The sequence below is a fragment of the Trichosurus vulpecula genome, chromosome 1, assembly GCF_011100635.1.
Source record: "Trichosurus vulpecula isolate mTriVul1 chromosome 1, mTriVul1.pri, whole genome shotgun sequence".
Taxonomy (NCBI): Eukaryota; Metazoa; Chordata; class Mammalia; order Diprotodontia; family Phalangeridae; genus Trichosurus; species Trichosurus vulpecula.
Window position 1 is genome coordinate 64,928,910 of NC_050573.1, and position 27,267 is coordinate 64,956,176.

At 43.0% G+C, this 27,267-nt stretch overlaps 1 protein-coding gene across 1 annotated transcript in view; it reads right to left on the reverse strand.

The window, feature by feature from the left end:
* LOC118850704 (cytochrome P450 4F22) overlaps positions 1–27,025 on the reverse strand; it is a 36,991-nt gene extending 9,966 nt beyond the window's left edge. Inside the window, exons 1-9 of the mRNA XM_036760296.1 lie at positions 26,804–27,025; positions 13,957–14,101; positions 6,515–6,568; positions 6,195–6,322; positions 5,679–5,800; positions 4,880–5,147; positions 4,270–4,336; positions 2,707–2,836; positions 1,888–2,021 (exon numbers count right to left, since the gene is read on the reverse strand). Coding sequence (XP_036616191.1) covers positions 1,888–2,021; positions 2,707–2,836; positions 4,270–4,336; positions 4,880–5,147; positions 5,679–5,800; positions 6,195–6,322; positions 6,515–6,568; positions 13,957–14,101; positions 26,804–27,025 — 1,270 coding nt within the window. The remainder of the gene's footprint in view (positions 1–1,887; positions 2,022–2,706; positions 2,837–4,269; positions 4,337–4,879; positions 5,148–5,678; positions 5,801–6,194; positions 6,323–6,514; positions 6,569–13,956; positions 14,102–26,803) is intronic.
* Between the last annotated feature and the right edge of the window lie 242 nt (positions 27,026–27,267).

Sequence of the window (27,267 nt, forward strand, 5' to 3'; positions counted from 1 at the left end):
TATCTAGGAGAAGAACATGGAACATAGAACATAGAAGAGGCGGTTCAGGAAGTTGCATTCAGCCAACGGGGAACAAGGAGGGAAATTCTAATTGGAAACAGAACATAAATAGCCTTGCATTTGTCTGAGCAAGTGTACTCCTTTAGGGAGTTACCCATTCACAGTGAATGTAAAATAAAATAAGAGCTTTTCCTGGCTTCACAACGAGTATTGTTCTCTCTAGGCAGAACACATGTCTAACAGTCTACAGTAGGCAGCCTGGTCTCATTGACCCCTGTCCATGCCACCCTCCTTTCCATGTCTGACCATGCTATTCCTCCTGCCCAGGATGTCTTCCCTGCTCTTCACTACCCTGATCCTCCCCAGTCTGCAGAGCCCAGCCCAAGGCCTACTTCCTCCATGAAGCCCCAACCTTGTCTTATTGTAGGGCTTCTGCTCTTTCCTTTGTCATTCTTCTGAAACTGATCTAAGGTCACCAGCAACCTCCTAATCACTAAATCCAGCAGCCTGGTTTTATGCCTCATCTCCTCTTCCTTGACGTTTGACACTCTTGTTTTTCCTCGTACCCCCCTAATTCCCTCTCTATCTCCATCTTCTTCTCAACTCCTCAATATGGATGTTTCTCAAGGGTCTCTCTGTGGCCTTCTCCTCCACCCCCTCACCCCTTATAGGTCTCCCACACCCACTTGGGCAGGTCCAGGGCCATATTGATCCCACTCATGTCCTCCACTTCAGTGGGAATCTAAGTTTGATCAATCTCACACACACAACTTTTATACCTTTTCCTTATCAACCCTCTGGACTTTCATAACCTTAGTCCATCTACTCATCCCCATTATTAGCTCTTCTATAAAAATAGTCAAATAACCTCCCTTCAATTCCTCCTTCATGCTGCTGCCAAAATAATCTTCCTCACAAAGACCTATAGTCATGGCCCTCCTCTACCCCAAATCTTCAGTGGCTCCCTATTACCACTTGCTATCTGATAGTTCAGGCTCCTCTATCTGCCATTCGAGGGTCTCCATAGCCTGGTGCCCCCTTACCTTTGCATCCTCTTCTCCTATGACTCACCTCCAAATACTTTATTCTTTTTTTTTGGAGGGGGGAAGAGAGGGCAATTGGGGTTAAGTGACTTGCCCAAGGTCACACAGGTAGTAGGTGTCAAGTATCTGAGGCCGGATTTGAACTCAGGTCCTACTGACTCCAGGGCCAGTGCTCTATTCACTGAGCCTATCTAGCTGCCCCCAAACACTTTATTCTTGAGCCAAACTGAACAACTCCACCCCATTCCATGCATCTTCTGTACTCTCCTACCTCTATGCCTTTGCTTAAGTTCTCCTAATCCTAGAATGCCCTCACCTTCCTCTCTTTTACTGTTAACCCATTCTACCAATCCTTTAAAGTCCCACTCAAATGTTATCTCCTCCAGGGAGTCTTCCCTGATTCCTTTCTCCCCAAATGTTAACAACCTTCTCCCTCAGATTTTACATGGCACTTCATTTTAGAACTCTCTTATATAATATTGTATATTATGGTTCATGTTTATGGGTTTCTAAACCATAAGCCCCATTAGGATGTGAACAGTGTCTTTTCTAATTTTTTCTGCACACAGTAGTTACTTTAAAAATGTTTGTTGGATTAAATAGAACTCCAAATGGCACCCATTATCCAAAGTTCATTTTGGCATTTATCCAATCTAACCATGAATGGTTCTTTACCTATTTCCTGTGTGCCTGGTTCATCTCCCCACAGGATACCATAAGGACTATAAAATGCTACCTCCCCATCCAGTTCCTGGGTCTGAATGGGCACAGAGTAGGCCCTCACAAGAGCCTGACTTGAACAGGGGTCCCTGAGGAGTCTCTTTCCCGGGGCTCAGGTTCGTACCTTTGGGGATGACGCGCCCATCAGGCAGCTTGATGTCCTCAGTGCAGCGGCGTGAAATGAGGGTGACAGGAGGAAAGATGCGAAGGCTCTCCTTGATGCACATGGTGATGAAGGGCATCTGGGCCAGGTCATCCCTGGGGAGAAGCCAAGCCTGTGACCTTTTGTGTCCAGTCCCCTAGCCAAGTATTAGGGACCCTAGGACCATCTCTGCCACTGACTCAAGGTGTGACTACAGTGTCTCTATCTCTGGGGTCCATTCCAGCTTTAACAGCTCTGATGGGAATCTGTCACTCCCCACCCCACCCCACAATGCCTCTGTCTCCCTCCCTCCCTCCCTACATCACGCCAGGGCTGTACTGGCTATTAGTGAAGGCTGACTCAGACCCCAGGGCCACATTTTCCCACTCAAGGCCTTCGTTTCCCTGGGAATCTAAACTCATCCAACCTCACTCTAGCTCACTGTTTCATCACCCTCTTCCTCCTCAACCCTCTGAGCTGAGACAACCTTGGCCCACCCACTCCTTCCTTTCAGTCACTATTGTCAAACAACCTCTCTTCCCTCCCAGGCTGACTGGTATCTTACCTCCTCCACCCCACACCCAACCCCAGAGGGAAATTCCAGGAGAGGTGCCAGAAGGAAAATCCAGGAGGGGTGCCAGAGGCAACACTAGGAATGACTTTCCATTCCACCTACTGCCTCAGCTGCCCAGTCCACTTACAAAGGAAGTCAATAGTCACGTAAGGCCTCCCTAGTGGGATCCCTTCCTGGTGGGTGTGTCAGGCTAAGAGAGGAAGCCCAGGGAAGCATCCAGCACTCACCACTCAATCTCGTCAGTCTCCCTCCCTCTCATAATCTCCTGGATCTCCTCTCGGCACTTCTCCTGGTATTCAGGGTGTCTGGCCAAGTTAAATAACACCCAAGAGAGGCCACTGGATGTGGTGTCATGTCCTGCGGGAGTTGAGAAGGGAGACAAGAGGAGAAAAGAAAGAACAAGGTCATGTGAAAAAGAACATCTCTACCCCTTTTCCATGGATGCCAGTGATGCCCAGATCCAACACCAGGGCCTCCAGAAAAGTGGGTAAGACACGCAGCCTTAAAACCCCTGTCCACTGTCCACTTTGCTGCCTGGACACCCTTTCTCCTGCGAATGCAAAAAGGCTGACACCAAGGTAAGTTGCCTAATCCAACAGCAGTAATAAAGAGCACAGAACTACCCGATTAGAAAACAATGTTGAAAGATAGTGAGGCCTCCTGTTCAGGACTGATTCGCTAAGAATTCAGGGTGTTCGTGGGTTGCACGTTCGATTTGGTCCAACAATGACTTTTACTTCATGCCGTTTCTCTATAGCAACCCTCACTCACTCACTACCCCTAGAAAAATCCTTTCCTCTCTCCTCCCTCCATGCCTCTCTTCCCTTTCCTTCCTATGCCCCTTCTCACTCTCCTCCTCACCACTAGCTGGCTATATCCCCATGGGAAAGGTTCACTTGACCTAAGATATGCCCCCAGTGAAATGGATAGATATAATGGGGATAGCCAAATTAGGTTTGAATCTGAACACTGATGCCTACCGACCGACAGTTGGCCTTCGGCAAGTCAGAGGATCACAGGATCACCAGATTGAGCCTCTCAGCCTCGATTTCCTCATCTGTAAAGTGGGGAGAACAATCTTGCTACCAGCCTCAAGGGGGCTGTTGTAAAGAAAATAACCATAGCAGTTCACATCTATATAGCACTTCTCCGGGAAACTACAAAGCATTCTTACATGCTTATTGGGTCCTCACACCTACTGTGAGAGACAGGTGCTATAACTGAAGAAGATGGAAAAATAGGCTCAGATTTGCCCAAGGCTGAACAGGTAAGAAGTATCTGTGGCAGGATTAGAACCCAGGTCTTCCTGCCTCCAAATCCAGTACTCTGTCTACTGAACCACACTGCCTCTCAGAGTCCAAAGTATAGTATAAACCTTAAATGGGATAGACTTGTAAGCTATTGGTATTTTTAATGTGGGAACATTTAGACATCCTGGAAAGAAAGCACTTTATGCACCCAAATATTGTTAGGGAAAAACTAGACACAATTTAGATGAGGCCAGAGGCTGGCCCAAAAAGGCCTTGGAATACCCTAAATCAAACCTGCAACCCACGATCCCCCTGAATTCTTAGCTAATCTGTCCTCAACAGGAGGCCTCACTATGTTTCAATCTTAGGCTCAAAATGATTCTCAGACTGAGGTCAAACATCAGTCTGAGGTCTGCCATCCCTCTGACCTAGGAACTCTGCTTGAATATATGCCCTCTAGTATCCCTTTCAATTAGGTTCTGTGAACCTCCTCCTCTTTCTTGACTTTCCCAACCCTGGCTCTCTTCCTGGTGTCCTCACCCTCAAACATGAAGGTGTCTGCTTCTGCTCGGATGTCCTCATCTGACAGCTGCTTCCCATCTTCATCCTAGAAGGAGTACCAGTTGTGAGCAATTGGCCCCACCTCTGCCTAGTAGAAGCAAAGACCATCCCAGGAGCAGATGCCTGGCCCGCCCTCTAGAACCAGCTATAGAAGGCACTTGCTACCCAATGCCTAGTTAAGGAACAGCAGAGAAGAAGGAAGGGAAGGTAGGAATCAATCCACAAGTAATTGTTCAGAGCCACTGTGTGTCAGGCCATGAGCAAAGATAAGGGCAAAATAGCCCTTGACTTCAAGCAGATTAGATTCTAATAGGGGACAATGTGCACATATATAGGACAAAAATAAAGGGGAAGAAGTAGCATGGAAGGAGAGCAAGAAGAAGAAGAAGGGAGGAAGAGAAGAGGAATGAGGAGGAAAGGAAGAAGAGAAGGGAAAGAAAAGATAAAGGAAGGGAAAAGGGAAGAGGCATGGAGGGAGGAGAGGAAGAAGAAAGAGGATTTGCTTGGGGATGATGAGTGAGGAATGGTTCAGAGAAATGGCATAAAGTCAAAGTCAGGCTTTGACCATGACTTTAGGCCCTTGGCTCACCCTGGCCAGCAACAGCACATCAATGAAGTCCAAGGTCTTGCCCTGCTTGGATTTGAGCCAGGCATCTGCCCCCTGCTTGTTTAGGGCCTGTCGCCTCTCCTGTATGACCTCGGTAGTGAAGTGGTGCACAGTGTCACAAGCCTCCTTAAAGCGCCGCCCATCCGCTGTCCGGTAGTAGATGAAGTCCAGATGGTGGTGGATACGGTACTGGCGCTTCACTACCAGGGCACTCAGCTCAATGATGGCTGTGATGTAGTCACTCATCTTCCTGCAGGGCAGAGGAAGCACAAGGTTACAAATGGGTAACAGCAGCCTCAAGCATGAGGGGGGAAATGAGCTAAGCTCTCCCAAACTGGCCATTCTGCCTTAAACCTATTCTAACCCGGGAATTAGAATTAATTAGAACCTGGGAATTAACCATGGAATATAGAATGTCAGAGCTGGGAGGGTCCTTAAAACACAGGATGTCAGAGCTGAGAGGGTCCTTAGAACACAGAGCGTCAGAGCTGAGAGGGACCAGTAGGGAGGAGTTGGACTAGATGACTTCTAAGATCCCTTTGTGCTCTAGAGTCATATATGATCCTATTTTCCTCCTTCCTTGCAGGGCCCGGGGCTGGGGCGGGGGGGGGGGGTGGTAAAAGTGTGGAAAGAGCAATCCTGCACCCACATCTAAGGGGATCCCTAAAGAGGTACAGTAAGCTTCAGGTTGCTGGTGATTCCCTTCTCCCCACCAGTCTTGATTCCCAATCATCAAGGCCCCCCTGGGACAGCTGAGACCAGAAGCTAAGTAACTACTCACTCCTGGCAGTCACTGTTATAGCTGAAAACACATTTCTGCAGACTGTCCAAGGTCATGAGGCTGATGTGTTCAAACATGTCCAGAGAGACTATGGCCCCTGCAGCCAAACGATTCCACTTGGCCTGTCCAAGAGAAAGGCAATATCCTTGGTAAGGGATGGCATGCCTCCTGCCAACAATAGCACCCGAGCCTCGTGGTAGCAAACCAAAGCATAGCAGTATCCACCAAGACCCAAAAAGGGTGGAAGGGATGGTACAAGAGAGGGCAGAAAGAAGAGATCTGAAGAAGGGGAATCACAGAATCACAGATTTAGAACTGGGAGAGAACTTAAAAAGAAATCATCAGGTACACACCTGGCCCTGCTCCATTTTACACTGTAGGAAACTGAGACCCAGAAGTGAGAAGCAGCTACCCAAAGTTGCACACGTGGAAGGGGCAGAGCCAACATTCAAACGCAGGCCCTCAGGCTTCAGATCCAACACCCCATTGCCCCCAAGGAACAGGAAGAAGACTCACGTGCATAATATCTGTGCATTGGTTGTAGATTTTCATGTAGGGCTTAAGGATATCAAAGTGAAAAGCCGGGGTCAACAGGCGCCGGTGCCGACTCCATTTATCTCCTTTGCTCAGCAGCAGCCCATCCCCTGGTAAGAGAGAAGGTGATGAAAACAGAGGAGTGTCAAGCAATTCAGCTACCCTGAGGCTTGCCTGCCTCCCTCTTGAGTCAGGAACATGTCAACATACCTGTCCCTCCCCTAAAATTCATTATTGTCCCACTCCCCCCCAGCCCAGCCTCCATATCCTGAGTCAGAGGCCTAAATCTGCCCCCTACTCACCCAGCCAGGGTGTCAGGAAGCCATAGAAGAGCTTGTCCTTTGGAGCAATGGCCGCTGTGGGGAAAGAACAAGGAGTGTCTAAGGATTCCGCCACAGGTCTATGATCCTAATCCTGTGGCTTCCAAGTCCCCTATCTTCACCAGATATGTGGCCTCTGCCAGATCTGCTTAGGTAGGTTCCCCCTCCTTGACAGCAGTCTCTGTATCCACCTCCAGACTGACTCCTCAATCTCCACTCATCCAATCTTCTTCCCAACAAAAAAAAAATCCATTCCCTTAAATCCAAGCTATGAGTTTGACTCAGATCACCAGCAAATCCCAAGATTCAGTTGAATCTTTAGATCCCAAGATGGAGTGTATAGAACTGCAAATCAGAAGTTATATATTGATTTCATCAATGGAGTGGATGCAACAGTGAACAGTGATTATTAAAATTCTGTAATATCATTTTCGCCATGTTTTTCTGATGAGAAAATAGCATTTTCATTTTAAATAAAATAATGCAAGTCAGTGAATCTTTGGTAGAGAAAAAAAAAGTACCTCTGTGTGGTGCCATTTTAGGAAACAGTGTTTTGTTTTTTCAAAGGAAGGTAAGAAGATGTTTCAGATTTCCATTTAACACTTGCAATAACTGACAGGAACCCCATAGGATTGCTTCCTCTCCCTTCCAGTGCTGATGGTAACACTAAATGTGTCTTTAGTCTGGCCTAAGCACATGGGGCTACCAGCAGTAAAGAATAATGGACGGATTCAGAAAAGCTATTTGGAACTATGCCCACAAAGTTATTAAACCTCTGACCCAGTGATACCACAAGTAGGCCAATACCTCCAAAGAGATCAAAGAAAGAAAAATGCCCTATATGTACCAAAATAGTTATGATGGCTCTCTAAATGTTTTATATTTGTAGGAGCCTTTTTATGGTGGCAAAGAAGTAGGCAAAGAAGGGGATGGATGCCATTGAGTGGGGAATGGCTAAATGAACTGTGGTCTATAAATATAATGGAACATGGGACGGTTTCAGAGAAAACTGGGAAGACTTGTATGAACCAATGCAGAATGAGGGGAGCAGAACCAGGAGAATAATTAAGTAAGCTGGCATTCGTGAAATTCTTGGCCAAACCTTGAAGCACCATACAATGCTAATCATTATTATGACATGCCACGTACTGTGCTAGGTGCTGGAACTATAAGTATAAAGACAGAAAGAATCGCTACTAGGAAGAAGCTTGTATTCTAGCAGATATCGTTCTTGTTGTGTTTGTCCTTCGTTTTCGAGGAAGAGGGAAAGTCAAGGGAAAGACCATCAGGGTTGCTATTCCAAAGAGAAATAGTCACCATTGACGTTTACTCTCCCCTCCCAGCTTGATTTTTTTTTTCTAATTGAAGGGACCATCCCTTGACTCACTTCTTAAAGAGGCCTATTCACTAAATGGGTCTTACCTCACTCTAAGTGAGTACATGAAAAGGCCTTAGCTTAAAAGGACCAGGGTCTCCCGTTGCATCTTGGGCCATCTCTAGGCATCCTGATGAATATCAGGACACTGGACCTAGATGTCTCTGGAGGAGAAAGTGAGGCTGGTGACCTTGCACAGCCCTCCAGCACTCACATCAAAGTCACCTGCACGTCATGTCATCATTTCCCTGATGTCATGGTCCTCCTCGAAAACAAAGGACAAGCACAACCTTTGAGTAGACTGAGCTGCCTGAAAAGGGACCCAGATAGTTGGGTAACACAGTTCATCCTTTCCCTCTCCCTCTGCCTCTCTCCTTCCCCTTCTTCTCTCCACAGAAAGGTAAATTTTAGCGGCCAGAAGCTGCTCACTTATCTTGGAGTTTCCTGGCTAGATCTCTCTCTCTCTCTCTCTCTATCTCTCTCTCTCTCTCTCTCTCTCTCTCTCTCCCTCTCTCTCCCTTCCTTTCCTTCCTTTCTTTCCTTTCTTTCTTTCTCTCTTTCTTTTTTCTTTCTTTCTTTCTTTCTTTCTTTCTTTCTTTCTTTCTTTCCTTCTTTCTTTCTTTCTTTCTTTCCATAAAACCTTAAACCCAGATCACTCTGAAACTCATAGATTGGACCACAATAGGTCCCTGCCCAAGTTCCACTTAATGGTTGTATTTTGGGCCCTCCTGGCTTAGAGTGAATGTCAATACTAGTGGATAAGACCATAAAGGAGAGAGAAAGATACATATATAATATGTATGTGCATATTTATATGTATATGTTATACATAATATATATTATATATGTAATAAAAATAGTACAGAGTGTGAAATCTCTGATCCTGTGACCTCTCCAAGACTTTAGCCATCTGTAAAACAGGCACTGTGTATTTTATATACATAGACACACCCACAACCACATACTAGCAAGTGAATCAGAAAAGACTTCATGTAGAAAGTCATGGCTGAGCTGCATCTTGAAGGAAGGAGACTCCTAAGAGATGGAGGTAACAAGGTGACTCATTACTGGTATGAGGGATGGCCAGTGCAAAGGAATGGAGACAACAACAGAGAGAAGGCAAATTCAGTTGAATCACAAAATGTTGGAGGGGGAGCAACATCCAATGAGGCTGGAGAGGGAGGTTGGGACCACATTGTAAAGGACTTTAGAGGCAAGACAGAGGAGTTTATATTTGATCCTGGAGACAATAGGAAACCAGGGCAGTTGACTGAATAAAGGAATCACCTGTTCATATCCACGCTTAAGGAAAATTACTTTTTGTAGCAGTATGTGGGATTGACTGGGCAGCTAGGTGGTACAGTGGATAGAGCACTGAGCCTGATATCAATAAGACCCATCTTCCTGAGTTCAAATCTGGCCTCAGACACTTACTAGCTGTGTGACCCTGGGCAAGTCACTTCACTCTGTTTGCCTCAGTTTCCTCATCTGTAAAATGAGCTGGAGAAGGAAATGGCAAACCACTCCAGTATCTTTGCCAAGAAAATCCCAAACATGGTCACAAAAAAGTGAAAAAATGACTGAATGACAATAGGATGGACTGGAGTGGGGAGGTCCCTCAGGCCAGGAGACTAGTTAAGAAGCTGTTGCAATAGCCTATGTGAGAGATGAGGCTGGCAGAGAGAGAAACTAGGCTGACAGCTGTAAGAGTAGACAGAAGGCATCAGATGCAAGAGATATCATGGAAGTAGAAATGACAAGATGTTTTTTGAACCCAGGTATAGGACTTTATATTTATCCCTATTCAGTTTCATTCCAAGTTTCAAAATTCTCACCTCTCTGCTCTAGGAAGGACCCTGAGTTGCTCAGAGACATGGGACCCAGATTTCCAGCAGATTGGGACAACTTTATCTCCAAGATTTTCCATCCTGACTCTTGTCATCCATGGTAGCTATCTCTCCCAGCATTTAGTCATCTGCAGATGTGATAAGTGTGACCTCTATGCCTAGGGTTTGTCATTTCTTTGGTTTCGTGAACCCCTTTGGTCGTCTGGTGAAGCCTATGGACTCCTTCTAAGAATAGTATTTTATTGCCTATATTCCATAATTGAAGTCAATGCCAAATTTCAGTTAGAGGTTAGTGAAAATAAAGATACCATTTTTTTCTCCAATAAAAGCTCACAGACATTTTGAAAGCTATCTATAGACCATGTGGTCTATAAATTAAAAATTGCTTTCATTGAAGTCATTGATGAAAATGTTAAATAGCACAGGGCCAAACATACATCCTTGGGGCACTTCACTAAAGACTTCTTTTCAAGTTCAGGCTATGATATTTCCTGCTGCCATATACATTTATATATGTATACAGCCCAAAGGACCTAAAGACAATCCCAAATGATAACAATACACCAAAAAAAATCAGAACAGAGTCCCCAATGAGTTGAGAAAATATAACTTGTCTTGAAGATGATGGTGAACCCAGATCCTGTTTGACTAGCATCTGTCCCAGGGTGGGGTCCTAGATAGATGGCCCCATAATAGGCCTAAGGCACTGTGCACAAAAGCCTCTGAACTGGTCCCCCCGACTTCATTCCTGTTCCCAGTGCTGACTCACTGGGACTTCAAGCAGGCCCACCCAGCAGATCTCTCTGGTCCTGGATTGCTCCATCAGTTTGAGAATATATTCAACCCAACACACCCATTCCCACTGAGTCAGCAGTGAGGCACAAATAGTAATCAAAAGCCCAGTGAGTATAGAGAAGCCATGTCTTGTCCATAGGAGGTGCTTAATAATTGCTTGGCAAGCCCAGTTCTAGCTCTGGCAGTGACTTAGTCTGTGACTTTGGACAAGGAATGTCATCTCTCTGAGCCTCGTCAATAGAATGAAGATAGAATTCTTTCCCAGCTGTTCTCAGGAGTCCATTGCAAGGATCCGATGGGAAATAGTCCCAACTTGTATTCATCTACTGCTTTAAGTTTTGCAAAATGCTTTCCTCAAAACAACCTCATAGTGGAGGATAATTGAAGCTTTTTTTTTTAGTTCCAACTTGGAGATAAGGAAAGTGAGGCACTGAAAAAAATCAAATGACTTGAAGTAGCCCCATAGCCAATAAGTGTCTGAGGAAGGACTTCAATTCAGCCCCTTCTGCTATGTGCAATCAGGTTTTGTGTCATGGAGATGAAGTGGAGGGGAGGGGAACCTGAAGTTTGGTAACACGGACCCAAAATTAGGATTATAGATGGCCAGAGCCAGAAAGGACCGGAAAATATAGAATACTGAAGCTGGCAGGGCCTTTAGAACAGAGAATGTCAGGGCTAAGAGGACCCCTAGAACCCAGAATGTCAGAGTTGGGAGGACCCTTAGAACACACAATGTCAGTGCTGGGAGAGCACTGAGAACAGAAAATGTTTGAGCTCAGAAGGACCTTAGAACACAGAATATTAGAATTGGAAGGGCCCTTAGAACACAGGATGTCAGGGCTGGGAGGGCCCTTAGAACCCTGAATGTCAGAGCTGGGAGGGCCCTTAGAACACAGGATGTCAGGGCTGGGAGGCCCCTTAGAACATAGACTGTCAGAGCTAAAGAATACACAGTGTCAGAGCTGAAATTGACCAACAGCATTTATTAACTAGGTGGCAGGCACTGAGTTAGGTGTTAGGGATCCAGATAGAAAGAATGAAACAATCCTTCCTCTCCACAAGCTTGCATTCTAACGGGAAGGGATGTGAAAACAATGTCGGAGGCAGGATTTAAACCCAGCATCCTGTCCTCTATGCACACTCCTCTCAGAGAATGTCAGAGCCAGAAGGGATGTTCAAACACAAACGAGAACCCACCATGTCAGGGCCAAGAGGGGTCTTAGAAGATAGAACATCAGGGTTGGGGGGCCTTAGGATACAGACTGTCAGAGCTGGAAGGGAGAGAATCTAATCCTATTGCCAGTCATTTTACAGATGAGAATCCAAAGTTTTAAGAAGGTTGATTTGACCCCTGAGTCACAGAACTAATAAAAAATAGCGTACTCCTTACTTCTAGCCCACAGCACCTCACTTTTTCCCCTGTAGCTGGGGAATGGAGGTACAGCTAGATTGGAATGAAGTACAGGATAAGTACAATATAAACACAAAATAATTTCCAAGAAAGGAGTAGCACAACTAGGAAAAAGCCTCTCAAAGGAGATGGCCCTCAAACTGAGCCTTGAAGGGCTCTAGTTTCTCCTAAAATGTGTGATTCCAGACCTATGAAATAGGAAGCAAATGAGTGGTTTGCCCAGTCGGGCCCAGGGAAGGGGTAAGGGAGTTCCTTCTCAACAATGTGGCTAAACAACATGGGACACAAAACAACCATCTTGGGCAATAGCTCACCATTGAGACACTTCCTGTGACCTGGCCCAGAACTTCTAGTAGGTGGAGAAGCCCTAGTAGAACAGAGGCCCCTGGAACTCATCATCTACTCTGCCAGCAGGGTTCAAGGTCAACCCAACTTGACAATGGAGGCTTCTCTGGCACTTGTATGTTAAGCGCAAAGTAGGGAGGGAGTAGTAAATGTTCTTTCGAACAGAGAATGTCAGGGCTAAGAGGGCCCCTAGAATCCAGAATGTCAGAGCTGGGAGGGCCCTTAGAACACACAATATCAGTGCTGAGAGACCCCTTAGGACACACAATGTTCGAGCTCAGAAGGACCTTAGAACATAGAATGTTAGAATTGGGAGGGCCCTTAGAAAACAGAATGTCAGAGTTGAGGGAATAAGAGGGAAGAGATAAGTGGATGATTGGGGTAGGGCGCAGTATAGAGATCCCAGGCCTTTGAGAGGAAACACTGGGCAAAATAAGGCAATACCGCCTCTTCCCTCCCCTATGACACCTTCAGAGAAATGGGAAACTATCTCCAATGAGTCACATCAGACCCTCAAGCATAAAATGAGCTAGAACTCTGAAATATGTCCTACAGGTCCAATTCACACTCTATTAAGGTCCCCAGCTGCTCCCTTAATACAACCAAGAAAAAAGACAGGCACATTAATACACTTTGTGGGATGATAGATTAGGACCTGGGAAAAACCTGAAAGACCATCCTGTTAGGACAACCTAGGTTCAAATTTTAGTTCTGACACTTACTAGTGTGACTGTGTGCCTGTGTCTTAGGAGCACTAAATCTATGAACCTCTCTGAGACTCAGTTTCCTCATCTGTAAAATAAGGATAATCAGACTCATGCTACCTACCTTCACAGGATTGCCATGGGGAAAGCACTTAGGAAAATGCAAAGACTAGAGGAAGTAACCCAGGATATGTAGACAGATTTCAGGGGATACAAGAATTTGGATGGAGAAAAAAATATATCTTTATTTCTTTTTTTAATTTTATTTTTAATTTATGGAATAAAACAAACATTTCCATAACGTAGTACAATAAAAAAAAAAAGACGTTTGCACGCAAAACTGCTAATCTACTGTGCACCACTGTGCACCACTTGCTATTACTATCAAAGATACAACAAATTTGTTATGTAAATTTCTTTTTTTCTTCTTCCCTCCCTCCCAACCATCACCCTAGAGATGGCTACCATTAGATCAATTGGGGAATGGCTAAACAAGTTGCGATATAGGACTGTGATGGAATACTACCATGCTATAAGAAATGATGAACCCAATGATTTTAGAAAAACATGGAAAGATTTTCACTAAACAATGAAGAGCAAAATGAGCAAAACCAAGAGAACATTGTATAGAATAACCACAATATTAACTATATATATATATGTATACATAATATATAAAATTTGTTTCCTTTGTGATCCTTTGTGTTTTATTTTATGCATTTAAAGACATTATTCTGAGAAGGAGTCCATAGGCTTCATCAGACTGACTGCCAAAGGATCCATGATGCAGAAAAGGGGAAGAGTATCTGTGCTAGAGAAATGGGGGCTTGTCATAGAAAGCATAAAGGGAAGAGACTGCAAAGCTAGAGAATGAAGAGAGCAGGACCACCACCACCCCCACCCCAGCCCTGGCTCTGAGCTTGCTGGGAAGGGGTTGTTGCACTTACCTGAAGCTCCCAGGAGGGGTTTGATATAATCAGGGTGTACCAGGACCAGCAGGGGCAGGATGGGCCCTATCCAGGCAAGGACAACATGGTGCATTTTGTTGAGGACCTGCATTTCGTCTCGGAGGCCCCTCTCATTGGGCAGGTACTGCAATCAATCACACAGATAGCCACCAGTTCCCCCAGGCCTCAGGGCTCAGGGGAATGGGGCTAACTCCAGCCTTCCCTTCCCATCCCCCCACTCCCTTACCCCAGCTCATCAGAGAAGCCTGGAATTGGACCAGGCCTTGGAAGGCATCCAATCCAAGCTCCCACCCAATTCCATACATATGATCATCTAGTTTCCCAAAGCACCGAGGTGGCCCATTGGATAGAGTGCTGGGCCTGAGTCAGGAAGACCTGAGTTCAAATCCAGCCTCAGACATTTACATGTGACCCTTACATGTCACTTGTTTGTCTCAGTTTTCTCAATTATAAAATGAGGGTGATAATACCACCTGCTTTCCAGAGTTGTTGTGAGGAGCAGGTGAGGCAATATTTATAAATACTCAGCACAGTGATTGGCATATAGTAGATGTTTAATAAATGCTTATTTTCCTCCTTCCTACCTTCCTCGAATATTTCCAGGAATGGGAGCTCACTACAGAACCATGGCAATTAGTGGAAATTTAGAACAGCAAAGGACCTTAAGGATTGTCCACGGCAAAGGTTCCCAACTTTATTTGCCTACTTCCCCCTTTTCAAAAAAATATGGAAATCTACTTTCTTTAACTCCTTAATAGCTTTTTTTTTTTTTTGAAATTTACATCATTTCAAAAAATATATAAAATATTTTTTAAATGATGCATCTTAAATTTAATAATTTTTTGGAAATTTGGTTTTTTTTTCTCCTGCATTGAAATTTTGCATCATGTAACCATGTAGTATGTATTATAAACAAGTCATTACATATTCCTTCCAATGCATGCTGGACTCCCCAACAATTCGAGACACACTGGCCTGCTAACATGTGCTTGTTAAGACCTCTTGACCACTAATCCATTATAACTTGCATTTTGTGTGTTTGTTTGGAAAATAATGTAATAATTGACTTTTACTCTGTTACACAACAGATGAAACATATTCGAACAGTTTTTCAAAAATTTTTTTCTCTTCTTTTCTTTCCTTATGTTTCTACTGCCCCCTTATTTGTATTCAACATCCCACCAATTGCAGCCGAGAATACTATGGCCCCCCTAAATTGGTCCAACCCGCCAAGGGGATGGTATCAACCACTTTGGGTACCCAGGAAGGCCTCTCAGGCAGCTCATTCCATTATTTAGTTAATTTAGCCATTAGAAAGCACTTCCTTGACTGTGATTGGTGATTTGAAACAGAATCTGAAGTCAGAGCAGCTAGGTGCCATCTCATCTGGGCTCCATACTACCTGTCACTTTTGCTCACTCACTTCCCTTTTCTGAACCTCCTTCTCTGTAAAATGAGGGTTACTGCACAAACTGATCGCTCAGGTCTCTTTTACCCCTAAATCTTCCCAGTAACTTTTACCCATTGGCGCTACAGAGAATGTTTATCCCTTCTTCCATATGACAGTCCTATAAATATTTTAAGAGCGGTGTCATGTCCCCTCCCCAACCCTCAGGCTAAACCATACCCAAGTCCTCTTCCTCTGTTCCTCGTACACAGAGAATCTTTGATTTTGTCAGTTTCAGAAACTCCTAGTATGAGACTGTCCTCCACAACACAGATTATAACCACTAAGTAGAAAAGGGAAGTTGTCTGGGTTACTTGCCCAGGATGTACAAGAAGTAAGCATCAAAAGTGGGATTTAACCCAGGCCTTCCTGACTCTATCCTGTACACTACCTGCCTTTCTTGTTTGTATTTATTAAACATCTGCAGTCTTCCACCATGCCAATGCCAATGCTAAATAGAAACGTATTGAATCACCTATGATTTGGCTCCCTGCTCCAACTGGTAATGACCTTTCCCCTCTTGACTTCACATCAGGCTTTGGCCATGCTTTTTTTATGTATTTGTCACATACTTCAGGAACCGTGAATTAATCCACATGGTTCCATCCCTACACAAATACATACAGCAGTCTCTCCATGTCTTAAGCAAAAATGCCAAACTCAAATAGAAACGGGGCCAGTAAACCACACAGAAAGCTTCCTGCAGGGCATATTGACTCAGTCAACCACATCTTAACATTATCTATGGTTTTTTTTTTCTCTTTTTGTTTATTTTGTTAAACATTTCCCAATTAAATTTCAATCTGGTTTCCGCCAAGGGGAGGGAAGAGCTCATGTTACACGTTTGACACCCGTGCCTTAAGGGACATGAGCCACTGGAACTATCATCAGGTGGATAGCCTCCTAGTAAGAACCTGCTCTGAATTCAGCTCATCCTAATCCTCAGATGACTGATATACAGTTCACCTTCCAGCCCATCCTCAAAGGCTTTCTAGGTTGGGAGAACCTTCCAGAATTTGATCTCTGCTGGCCTAACTAGAGGACAGTGTCCCCTTCATACCCAGATGAGGCGTCGGAGTTGGATTTTTGGAAATTTTCATCCTGTGTTATTTTGTATTATACTTATGTATGTGTTCTATCCCTCTACAAGAATGTAGACTCCATGAGGGCAGGATAAATCCAAGACCTTAGAGTCATAGGACCTTAATATAAATCTGGGTTTTTCCACTTACTCCCTGTGTGACTTTGGGCAAGTCGCTTAACTTTCTGGCTTTCAGTTTCCTTGTCTGTAAAATAAATGAATTGGAATAGATGACCTCTAAAAAGGGTTGTTGTTCTATGATCTCAAGATTTCTGAAGCAAGTAAACATGTACGTCCCCTACATGATGTGGTAAATAGAGCACTGGGCCTGAAGGCATGAAGACCAGAGTTCAAATCCACTCCCAGATACTTAGTAGCATTGTGACCCTGAATGAGTCCCTTAACCTCTGCCTGCCTCAGTTTCTTCATCTGTAAATATGGGGATACGAATAGCACTTGCCTCCCAGGGTTGTTGTGATGATCAAATGAGATGGTATTTGTAAAGCACTTGGCACAAAGACTGGCCTATAGTGGGCACTTAATAAATGCTTGTTCTCTTCCCCTAGGCTCTAATACAGTGCTCTCTGTATATTATAGGCACTTAGTTAATGTTTCTCAAATTGAATTAATACTCAAATATTCAAATAGATCATCAATTCTGGATACAGGTCACAACCATTCCATGCCTGCCTGGCATCCTGTGCAACTCTGACCTAAAAACCAGCCATAGGAGAGCTACCAAATGTGTTGGAGACCTTTCTTCCTTTCTCTCGACACTGTAGGGATGCCATTGGAGTGCTCTAGCTTTCCAACTATCCTCCCCTGCCTTTGCCATGCAGCCAGCCCATGTATCTTCCTGTCTCCCAACTCCTAATTAATGTACTTTACTCCATTTCTTCTCTGGAGTTCCTCGCTGGTCATGTCAAAACTTGCTCTCATTTGCCATGTGTCCTTCCTCTGCCCTCCAGGTGATGCCCATCTTACCTACTTCAGGACAGTGATATCCCACATCCTACCATCATATAGCAATATTGTCAATAGGTTAGATTGGAAATATAGTCCTTTAATTTTTGTAACCTGGTGCTCTAGCCTGGGTATTTGCATGATGTTCTCCATATTCCTGAAGAGAACGACTATTCAAAGCAATGACTCGAAGCCCTAGGGCTGTGTGAAGGTTGGTGCTTGTGAGAACTTGGGAAAAGAGAGTTGTTTTTTTTTCCTGACTTCTAAGGGTATAAGCTGTTTTGGGTCTTCTTTAGGGAAAGGACCCTGGAGGAAGAGAACACCTAGCCAACATGCCTTGAGCATCTCCCTACTTCAGCTTTCCACATTAGAGATCTTGGAGAATTTCCCCTTGAGTAAGATTGGAGACTCTTAACTTGAGCTAAAATATCTCACCCCCAGGAAAGTCCATTTACTCTGTGTATTGTCTGGTGTATTCTAATCTGTATAACTTCTCTGGTTTCTGTTTGCTATTGTCTTTGACAAATGGGTTTATCCTCTATTATTCTTTCGATACTGTGTGACTAGCATTTGGTGGGAGGTGTGTCAAGCTTTTGGATATAGCTTGAGGAACTCCTTTCTGGTTAAGAGATAAAATCAAGAAAGTGGTGTGAAGCTAAAAATTATTTCCCCTAGTTTAGCAATATTTAGGGAGGCAGAGAGAGATAATTCTAATCCAGTATCCCCTCTCTGATGAGGGAAGAAAGCTCCTGCATCCAGGTAGCCCTCAGGCTGCTCCTTTTTTTCCTCGCTTTATTTTTTCCCCTTAAAAGTATTTTATTTTTTCCAATTACATGTAAAGATAGTTTTCAACAATCATTTTTATAAGATTTTGAGTTCCAAATTTTTCTCCCTCCCCAAGACAGCAATCTAACATAGGTTACACATGTACAGTCATGTTAAATATATTTCTACATTATTCATGGTGTGAAAGAAGAATCAGAACAAAAGGGAAAAACCACAAGAAAGAAAAAAAAGTGAAAATGGTTTGCTTCAATCTGCATTCACACTCCATAGTTCTTTCTCTGGATGTGGACAGCATTTTCCAACATAAGTCTTTTGGAGATGTCTTGGATCATTATATTGTACAGCTGCACTTTTGACAAATTCATGTGAATATACACATAAGCTACACATGGGACCCTTCCTCTCCAGTAACAACAATAGCAACAGCAAAAACAAAAAAAAAAAAATCTGGGTGTGGCGCAGTTGTGTTATACTTTAATGGGAAGCATGGGGTCCATTACAGACATTGCAACTTCCTGAAAGAATTTCAGCCTGTTCCTCTCCACCTGCTTCCCTCCTCCTTTTCAACTTTGGACCCAGATCATCATTTACTAATACTGTCTTTTATGTGTGTGTGTGTGTGTATATATATATATGTATACACACACGCACGCACAAACACACACACACACACACACACACACACACAAGTTCTACGAGGTGTCCATCCATATGCATAGTGAAATCTGAACAGACATTCTTTATCCACTTGGTGTTTTTTGTTTGTTCGTTTGTTTGTTTGTTTGTTTGTTTATCCTGTGTGGATGGACAGGCTTCAAATTCCCTTGAGTGAGCAATGACAAATCTCTTCCAGAAGACTGCAATATCCTGTGCTTTACTGCCTTTAGCCACAAGGTCATTAGCAAATAGGAACGTATTTTAGAGGACAACACCACTCACAGATAAGCAATCCCTCTTTGACCTGAATTTTGTGCCAGATCACCTTCATCACCTTTGATGAGCATCCATCTCCCTGCTATGCCTCACCTGTTATTTATTAGAAAAGGCCATTGGACAGGATAATTTTTGTTGTTACATCTTTGAAGGAAGCCGAACTGATTTTGATGCATGGATGGGAAGCACCTTGTTAGGTTAGGGTTTTTTTTTTAAGTCTCTAAGGTGGTTCTACTGAATCAAATGCTTTTTAAAAATCAACAAGCAATACATACAACAGGATTTTACACTCTGTACATCTCTCAGATAATTGCGAGATAGTAAAAATGATAGTAAAAATGTTGTCTATCATTGCTTATTGCTTTTGAAGGTTTGCCTCTTCCTACTAATATTCTTATTGGGGACACTCTTGATTCATCTATAGATGGATTCTCTTAAAGATTTTGGGCAGATGAGAGCGTAGGCACACAGGTCGGCAGTTATTGATGAACAATTAGTCGCTTTTGTTAATTCTCAAGATCCAAGAGACAAAACATAACAGTCTCAGCTCTCAGGGAATTTACATTCACAGGCTCAGAGGCTCATAGATATATAACTGGAAGGGGTCTCAGAGCTCATCTAGTCCAGCCCCTTTGTCATATCTGAATATGTATCATTTCAACCCATTGAGGGAATGAGGGTAGGGACTGGGTCATGTTTCACCTAGCACCTAACAGAGTTCCCTATAGTCAGTCTATTTCTTAAGCTTCTATTTAAATAAAAAACTTTTTATTAAGTATTAAGTGCCTATTAACATGTCAGGCATTTTTCACATAAGTGTTTAATAAATTTTTATTGAACTGAATTAGAATTCTCTCCACAAGACCAAAACTCCCATCTGCTCCTGAGAAAATCATTAGCATCCACTTAATATTGAAATAATAATAATAATAATAGGAACCGCCTACTAGACTATAAGTTCTTTGAGGGCAGGACACTATATCTTACACATTTGGCATCCCCCACATCTTGCTTAGCACTTTGCACAAGGTATATAAAAATTTGTTGAATGAAAAAAAAGTGCCTGACCATTAGAAAGATAAGAGGCAACAGACATTACATCTCCAGCATGAAACTTTCATTGATAATATCAAGATATTCATATCTACCACAAAGTTTACAAGGTTCTCCTCCCATAGCACAGGATCATAGACATAGAGCTGGAAGGTACCTCGGAGGTCATCTGGGCCAACTCCCTCATTTTATAGACAGGGAAACAGAAACAGATGGAGATGAAGTGACTTGTCCAAGGTGATACAGGTATTAAGCCTCTGAGATGGGATCCAAACCAAGGTCCTCCTCTCAAGCCTAGAGTCTTGGCACTATACTATGCATCCTACCACTTGTACTTCCTGTAATAGACCCCTTATCAATAGAAACCACAGAATTCAAAAGGTCTTTAGAAATTAGTTAATAAAGCCTCTCACTCAATACACAGTCCTTACTTACAGTATCCCTGACGGACAGTCTTCTGGTCTCTAGCTTGAGAACCTCTAGTGACAAAGGGATCAATGGAAGGAAGGAAGGAAAGAAGAAAGGAAGGAAGCAGGGAGAGAGGGAGGGAGGAAGGGAGGAAAGAAGGAAGGAAGGAGGGAAGGAAGGAAATAAACATTTAGATTACCCCCTCCTACATGCCGGGCACAGTGCAAAGCACTTTACAAATATTATTTCATTTGAGCCTCACAAAATCCTGCAAAGTAGGTACAGTTAATATACTTATTTTATAGTTAAGGAAACTGAGACAAGCAGACATTAAGTGACTTACCCAGGGTCACACAGCTGTTAAGTGTCTGAGGCTGCATGTGAACTCTGGTCTTCTTGACTCCAGGCCCAGTTCTCTATCTATTGTGCCTTCTAATTGCCTCTACTTCAACAAAGCAACCTGTCTATCCATTGCTAGAAAGCTCATTTTTGTGTCAAGTCTAAATTTGCCTCCCTTTATATCTCATGTGTTCATTGCTTTGGAGATTTCATGTCAAGGACCTGGGATTTCATTGGTGTGGACAGTCTGCTCCAACTGTGTTGATAACAACCCATTCACACCTTAGTAGCTGGTCTTGGTGAGTTATTGTGGCTGGAAAAAAAGACCAAACCCATGAACTGGTGCTCAACCTTCTGATGCTGAGCGTCCCTGCAATTATCTAGACTAAGCCTCTGGTGACAAGCTCAACACCAGCCCAATCCTCAAAACCATTTGGCAAGTTTGGACCTGCCAGAGCATAGGCAGCTGCTGACATAGCCTGTAGTGAACCAGGCTCAATTCCAAACCCCAGTGAGATGTCAGTGAGATCTGGGATCCAAAAGTTCATCCAGAGCCACGTTGACTCAGGGAAGAAATGATTCTTTCCCTTACTGTTGGTGGGGACTGTGTGTTGATGTGACTTTAGATTGCTCTATGTGTAGGATTAAGGAATTGGAGAATCTTAGAACTGGAAGAGAATTTCCAACTTTGGAAGGACTTGGCATCTATCCCAAAGTATCTGTACCTGAATGGGAAGCCCCTCTATCTATACATTATGCCTACCAAATGATCAGTCTCTGGGGAGGGGGGGAGCCCACCACCCTCCTATTACACTTCTGGATAGTTTTTATTGTTAGGAAATTTCCCCATTCTGTCAAGGGGTCTTAACCAAGGGACCATGGTAGATTTCAGTGAGTCCATGATCTTGTATGGGAAAAAAAAATTTACATCTTCCTTTTCAATAACTCTAACTGAAAGTAATTTAACTAACCTCCAACTGAAATTTAGCATTTCCATCAATTTTGTTTTTTTTTTAAAAGAAACATGATTCTAATAAGGGGTTCATAGCCTTTGGGCTTCCAAAGGGGTCCAGTTCACAAGGTTAAGAACACCTACTTCATGTCAGTCTAAACCTTCCTCTCTGCAACTTATCCATTTACCTCTTTATTTAGCACCCCTGTGGCCAAGCAGAACAATTTGAATTCTCCTTCCAACTTGTCTCCGGGACTATTCCAATAGTGTCCTTTTTTTAATTAACCAAATATATTTTTATTTTAAACTTAAATACAAAAATGAGGGGGAAACACCATCATGTACACAGCAAAACATGAGAAGATTCAATATAAAACAATAAATTTCCATTTCAAGAAAACCAAGCCTTTCTTTCCTTCCTTGTAGGTGTTCTTTTGTTCTCTGCTGTGCATTTTTTACTTTATTTTCCTCCTCCCTCCCCCCATTTGCCCCAAAGAGGGCTACAATTAAGCATAAATATAGATAGATATAGATATAGATGTAGATACACATATACATAGATATCTGTGAATACACACACACACACACATATATACATATAGTCATATACATATATGTGTAAGACCATACTATACTTATTTCTACTTATCATCTGTTTCTCTGAAGGTAGATAGCATGCAAGTCTTTCCATGTTTTTCTAAATTACACCACAGCAAATATTCCAACCCAATCACATCCTATCTGAGAGATTTTCTATGGAAGTTTTTTTCCCCAGTTTTCTGCATTCCTTCTATTCCTAGCTGTGGGTTTTGTTTATACAAGAAAATTTTAATTTAAAGTAAATCAAAATTATACTTTTTGTACTCCAACAACGCTTTCATCTTATAATATAGTTTAAGGTCTGATACTACTGAATCTGCCTCCTTTATATCTTTTTTTCCCCTGGTTTCTTCGAAGTTCCTAATCTCTGTTCTTCCAGATGAACTTTGTTATTATTTTTTTCTGACTCAGTAAGATTTTTTTTTAGTAATTTAATTGGGATGGCATTAAATAAATAGATTAGTGAAGTAAGATTATCATTTTTAATTATATTAGCTTTGCCTACCCATGAACAATAAATATTATTTCATTTATTTAGATGAGTTTATTTGTATAAAAAGTGGTTTTTGTTTATGTTCATACAGTTTCTGTGTCTGTTTTGGCAGATATACTCTCAGGTATTTTATACTGGTATTTTATACTATATATTTCACTTGGGCCAAACCTCAGCCCCTGGAGGTTGGGTCTTTCCTGGGAGTCTTCTCAAGTTGTCTTAGGAGAACATGACTTTTGTTTATTTTCACTGCTCTATGTTCCCTCTGAGGTGATGTTCTGTCTTTTTTTGTGTAGGATATTTGAAGAACCAAAAGTTTTCTGACCTACTCTGCCATCTTCCCAGAATCTTCTCCTCCAATAGTCTCCTAACAGGTTTCCTCATATCTACTCTTCTTCCTTTTCCCAAATCATAAAGAAGTATGATGTAGAAGAAACAGTGCTGAATTTGGAATCAGACAGTTAGTTTGAATTCCAGGTTTTTTATATGTGTATCCTTGGATAAATCACTAAACTTGTGACTCAGTTTCTTTATCTGTAAAGCTAAAACCAAATGAATAAGACCCTCTCCCACCCTCCTACCATCTGTGTGATTGAATCCCACTGAATAGAATTAGACAGGATGTTTCAATAAAATGGAGTTTTTCTAAATGGGATAGGGTTGATCAAATTCCTTCCTACCCCCATTTCTACCTCTTATTATATGTAGAGGAAAGTGTTATCATTTATCAGAATGTGAAGGAAGAGGATTCTTCTACCAGGAGAGGTCAGGGCAGACCTTGTGGAGGAGCTGTCTCCCCTGAAGCTGACCTTTGAAAGAAGATAAGGATTTTGACAAGCAGAGATAAGGAGAGAGGGAATACCTTCCCAACTTAAGAGGTAGTACATCTCTGTGCATTACAGGAACACATTTTGAAGAGGAACAGGGTAAGATGAGGTTAGAAATATAAGGTAGTAATTGATAAATGGTCAAAGGATATGAACAGGCAGTTTTCAGATGAAGAAATTAAAGGTACCTGTAGTCATATGAAAAATTCTCTAAATCACTATTGATTAGAGAAATGCAAATTAAAACCACTCTGAGGTACCACTTCATATCTATCAGATTGGTTAATATGAAAAAAAAAGAAAATGATAAATGTTGTAGAAGATATGGGAAAATTGGAACACTAATGCACTGTTGGTGGAGTTGTGAACTGATCCAACCATTCTGGAGAACAATTCGGAACTATGTTCAAAAGGTTATAAAACTGTGTATACCCTTTGACCCAGAAATACCACTACTAGGTCTGTATCCCAAATGGATCATAAAAAAGGGAAAAGGAACCCCACATATAAAAATATTTATAGCAGCTCTTTTTGTGGTGGCAAAGCATTGGAAATTGAGAGGATGCCCATCAATTGGGGGTTGGCTGAACAAGCTGTGGTATATGAATGTTATGGAATACTATTGTAAGAAATGATGAGCAGGCAGATTTCAGAAAAACCTGGAAAGACTTACACGAACTGATGCTGAGTGAGGTGGGCAAAACCAGGAAAACATTGTGCACAGTAACAGCAACACTGTGTCATAACCAACTCTGATACACTTTGCTCTTCGAAGTAATACAATGTTCTAAGACAATTCCAGAAGATTCAAGCTGGCACATGCTATCCACTTCCAGAGAAAGAACTATGGCATCTGAATGCAGATTGAAGCACACTATTTTCTCTTTTTTTTTTCTTAGTGTTTTTTCCTTTTCTTCTGATTCCTTTTTCACAACATGACTAATGTGGAAATACATTTAATATGATTGTACATGTATAGCCTATATCAGATTGCAAGCCATCTTGGGGAGGAAGAGAGGGGAGGGAGGAAGGAAAAATTTGGAACTCAAAAAATCTCCTAAAAATGAATATTGAAATAACTGGAAAAAATAAAATACTATAAAGGAAGAAAGAAAAAAAAGAAATGTAAGGTAATGCCAGGTTGCAGAATGCCTTGAGTGCCAGAGTAAAGAGTAAATAATAGGGAGGCATTGTAGGGTTTTGAGCAGAAGAGGGCCATGACAATCTATGTCTAGCAGTGTAGGAAGAAAAGACTGGCAGTTAAGTGAAAGATGAATTGAAGAGGAACTGAGAAGAGGGATTCCAAGCAACCCACTTACAAAGGGGCTTTCAGAAACAGGTAACTGGAGAAGGCCAACATGTGATCAAGCTTGGGGCTTGGGTCCTCGCTGACCAGGAGGGGGAAGAGGCACTTCAGAAGCACAACAACCTGTAGCGCTAGTCCCCAGAACACGGAGAAATAATGGTTAACAGCTCCATGGTCTAATAACCTGTCATTATAACTTTCATCACTAGCACATTCATCACTTACTAAAGCGCGTGTACATTTTATTAAAATGCCCTCTATAATGAATATCAATAACATAATAATGATTTGCCTTGGCTGTCTGCCTTCTGGACTGCTGCCTAGCCCCTTCCAGGCAGCTGGCCATGGCAAGGCCTGAGCTGGTCTCCTGCATCCATTCTCTGAACTCCCCTAGAGGAGATTGCCTCCCGTCCTTGATTCAGACCAGCCCCCAATTCAGTCCCCTTCCCTCTGGGGCCCTTGAGACCAGTCAGCAAAGCTAGTCCTTTAGCCGGCCCTTCAGGGATAAAAAGCTCATGATGTTTCCAGCTCATTCTGCCTAGTACCAAAGCTTGGGTCTCCTAGCGATCAATCAACAAACATTAATTATGTACTATGTGCCAAACTCTGTGCTGAGGGGCACTGGAGTTACAGAGACAAAAATGAAACAGGCCCTATTTTTAGGAACTTAAACATGGACATGTTTAAGTACCTACCTAATGTATAGAGAATGAGAACAAAAATCATCTATGAAGGTAGAGTTCTTGCAGCTGGGAGGATGGTTGGATTTCAAGACAGGTCCTTAATTACTTCTCACGCATCGCAGAATGTCAGGCATGGCTGGGACCTTAAAGACTATGTAGTACAACCCCCTTCTCACTTTACAGGGAAGAAAACTGAGGCTCACAGAAAGGGATTTGCCCAACAACAGGTCAGCATAAAATTAAAGGAGGAATTGGGTTTTTTCCAAGGGGGTGGTCTGAATCTGTTATTTCACCTGGGTCCTGAACTCAGGGTGAGACATTTCTCTACAGGAATGCATATCAGCAACTGTCAGAGTTTCCCTGGGGCATTAAGAGGGTGAGAGACATTCCAGGGGCCATACAGCCAGTAGGTGTCAGCAGTGGCACTTGAAACCCACCCACATCCTCTCCCCAATTCTCTCTTCCTGACTCCAAGATGAATTTGCCATCTCCATACGGCCTCTTATGAAAGGTCATAGGACGATAGATTTATAGTTAGAAGGAGTCCTGGGAGGCCCCTAGTCCAACTGCATCATTTTAAAAATGAAGAAATGAGGTCCAAAGAGATTAAGTGACTTTCCAAAAGGTAGTAAAGGAGAGAAACAGGATTGAAACCCAATTCCTCTGGCTCCAAATCCAATGCTCATTCCACTCTGCTATTATCATCTTCTAACCCAACCTCTACTCATCCCCTTATGCTAGAGGGAAGAAAGAGGGTGGGGAGTGTCATCCTGGGCTAGACTGGTCAGTTATAAAACATGAAGATACTCATTTGAACCAGGTCAAGGTAGTGCCACAGAAATAAAACAATACCATTTGGAGGCTGGGGAGGGGCTTGGCTTAAGATGTGGGCAAATTGCAAAGGAATTTTTCTTGGACGGGCATCCCCTTTCCCTATCCCAAGACCAACTCTTACCATGCCCAAATGGCCCAAGAGCCAGTTCCTCCGGGGAGGTTGAGGAAAGCATCGTAATCGTTGGCAGGTGATGTGAAATCGATAGCACGCCTGGATGACCTTCAGGAGGAGGCGGAAGAAGATGAAAAGCAGGGATAGGAGCAGTGCAGAGATGACATAGGTGCGGAAGGATGTCTTCTCAAGCCTCAGCACTCTCAGTACTTGATCCGTGATGGGTAACATCCTGGAGGAGAGATGCACGCAAATGCAGGGGATGCACAGAATTAGCAGGCGTCAACATTAGGGAAAGCCAGCTTTGGGATCAAGCCTGAACAAGAAGAGGGCTCAGAGATCTCCGCAGCTCCCTTCCCTCTCCCCTCACCCCCAAAGAGCACTGAACAATCTATCTAGAGCACATTTCCAATGGCTCCCCAGGGCACACAGAGCTCTCTTCCTCCAGAAATTAGCTGGTGATTACTTCAAGG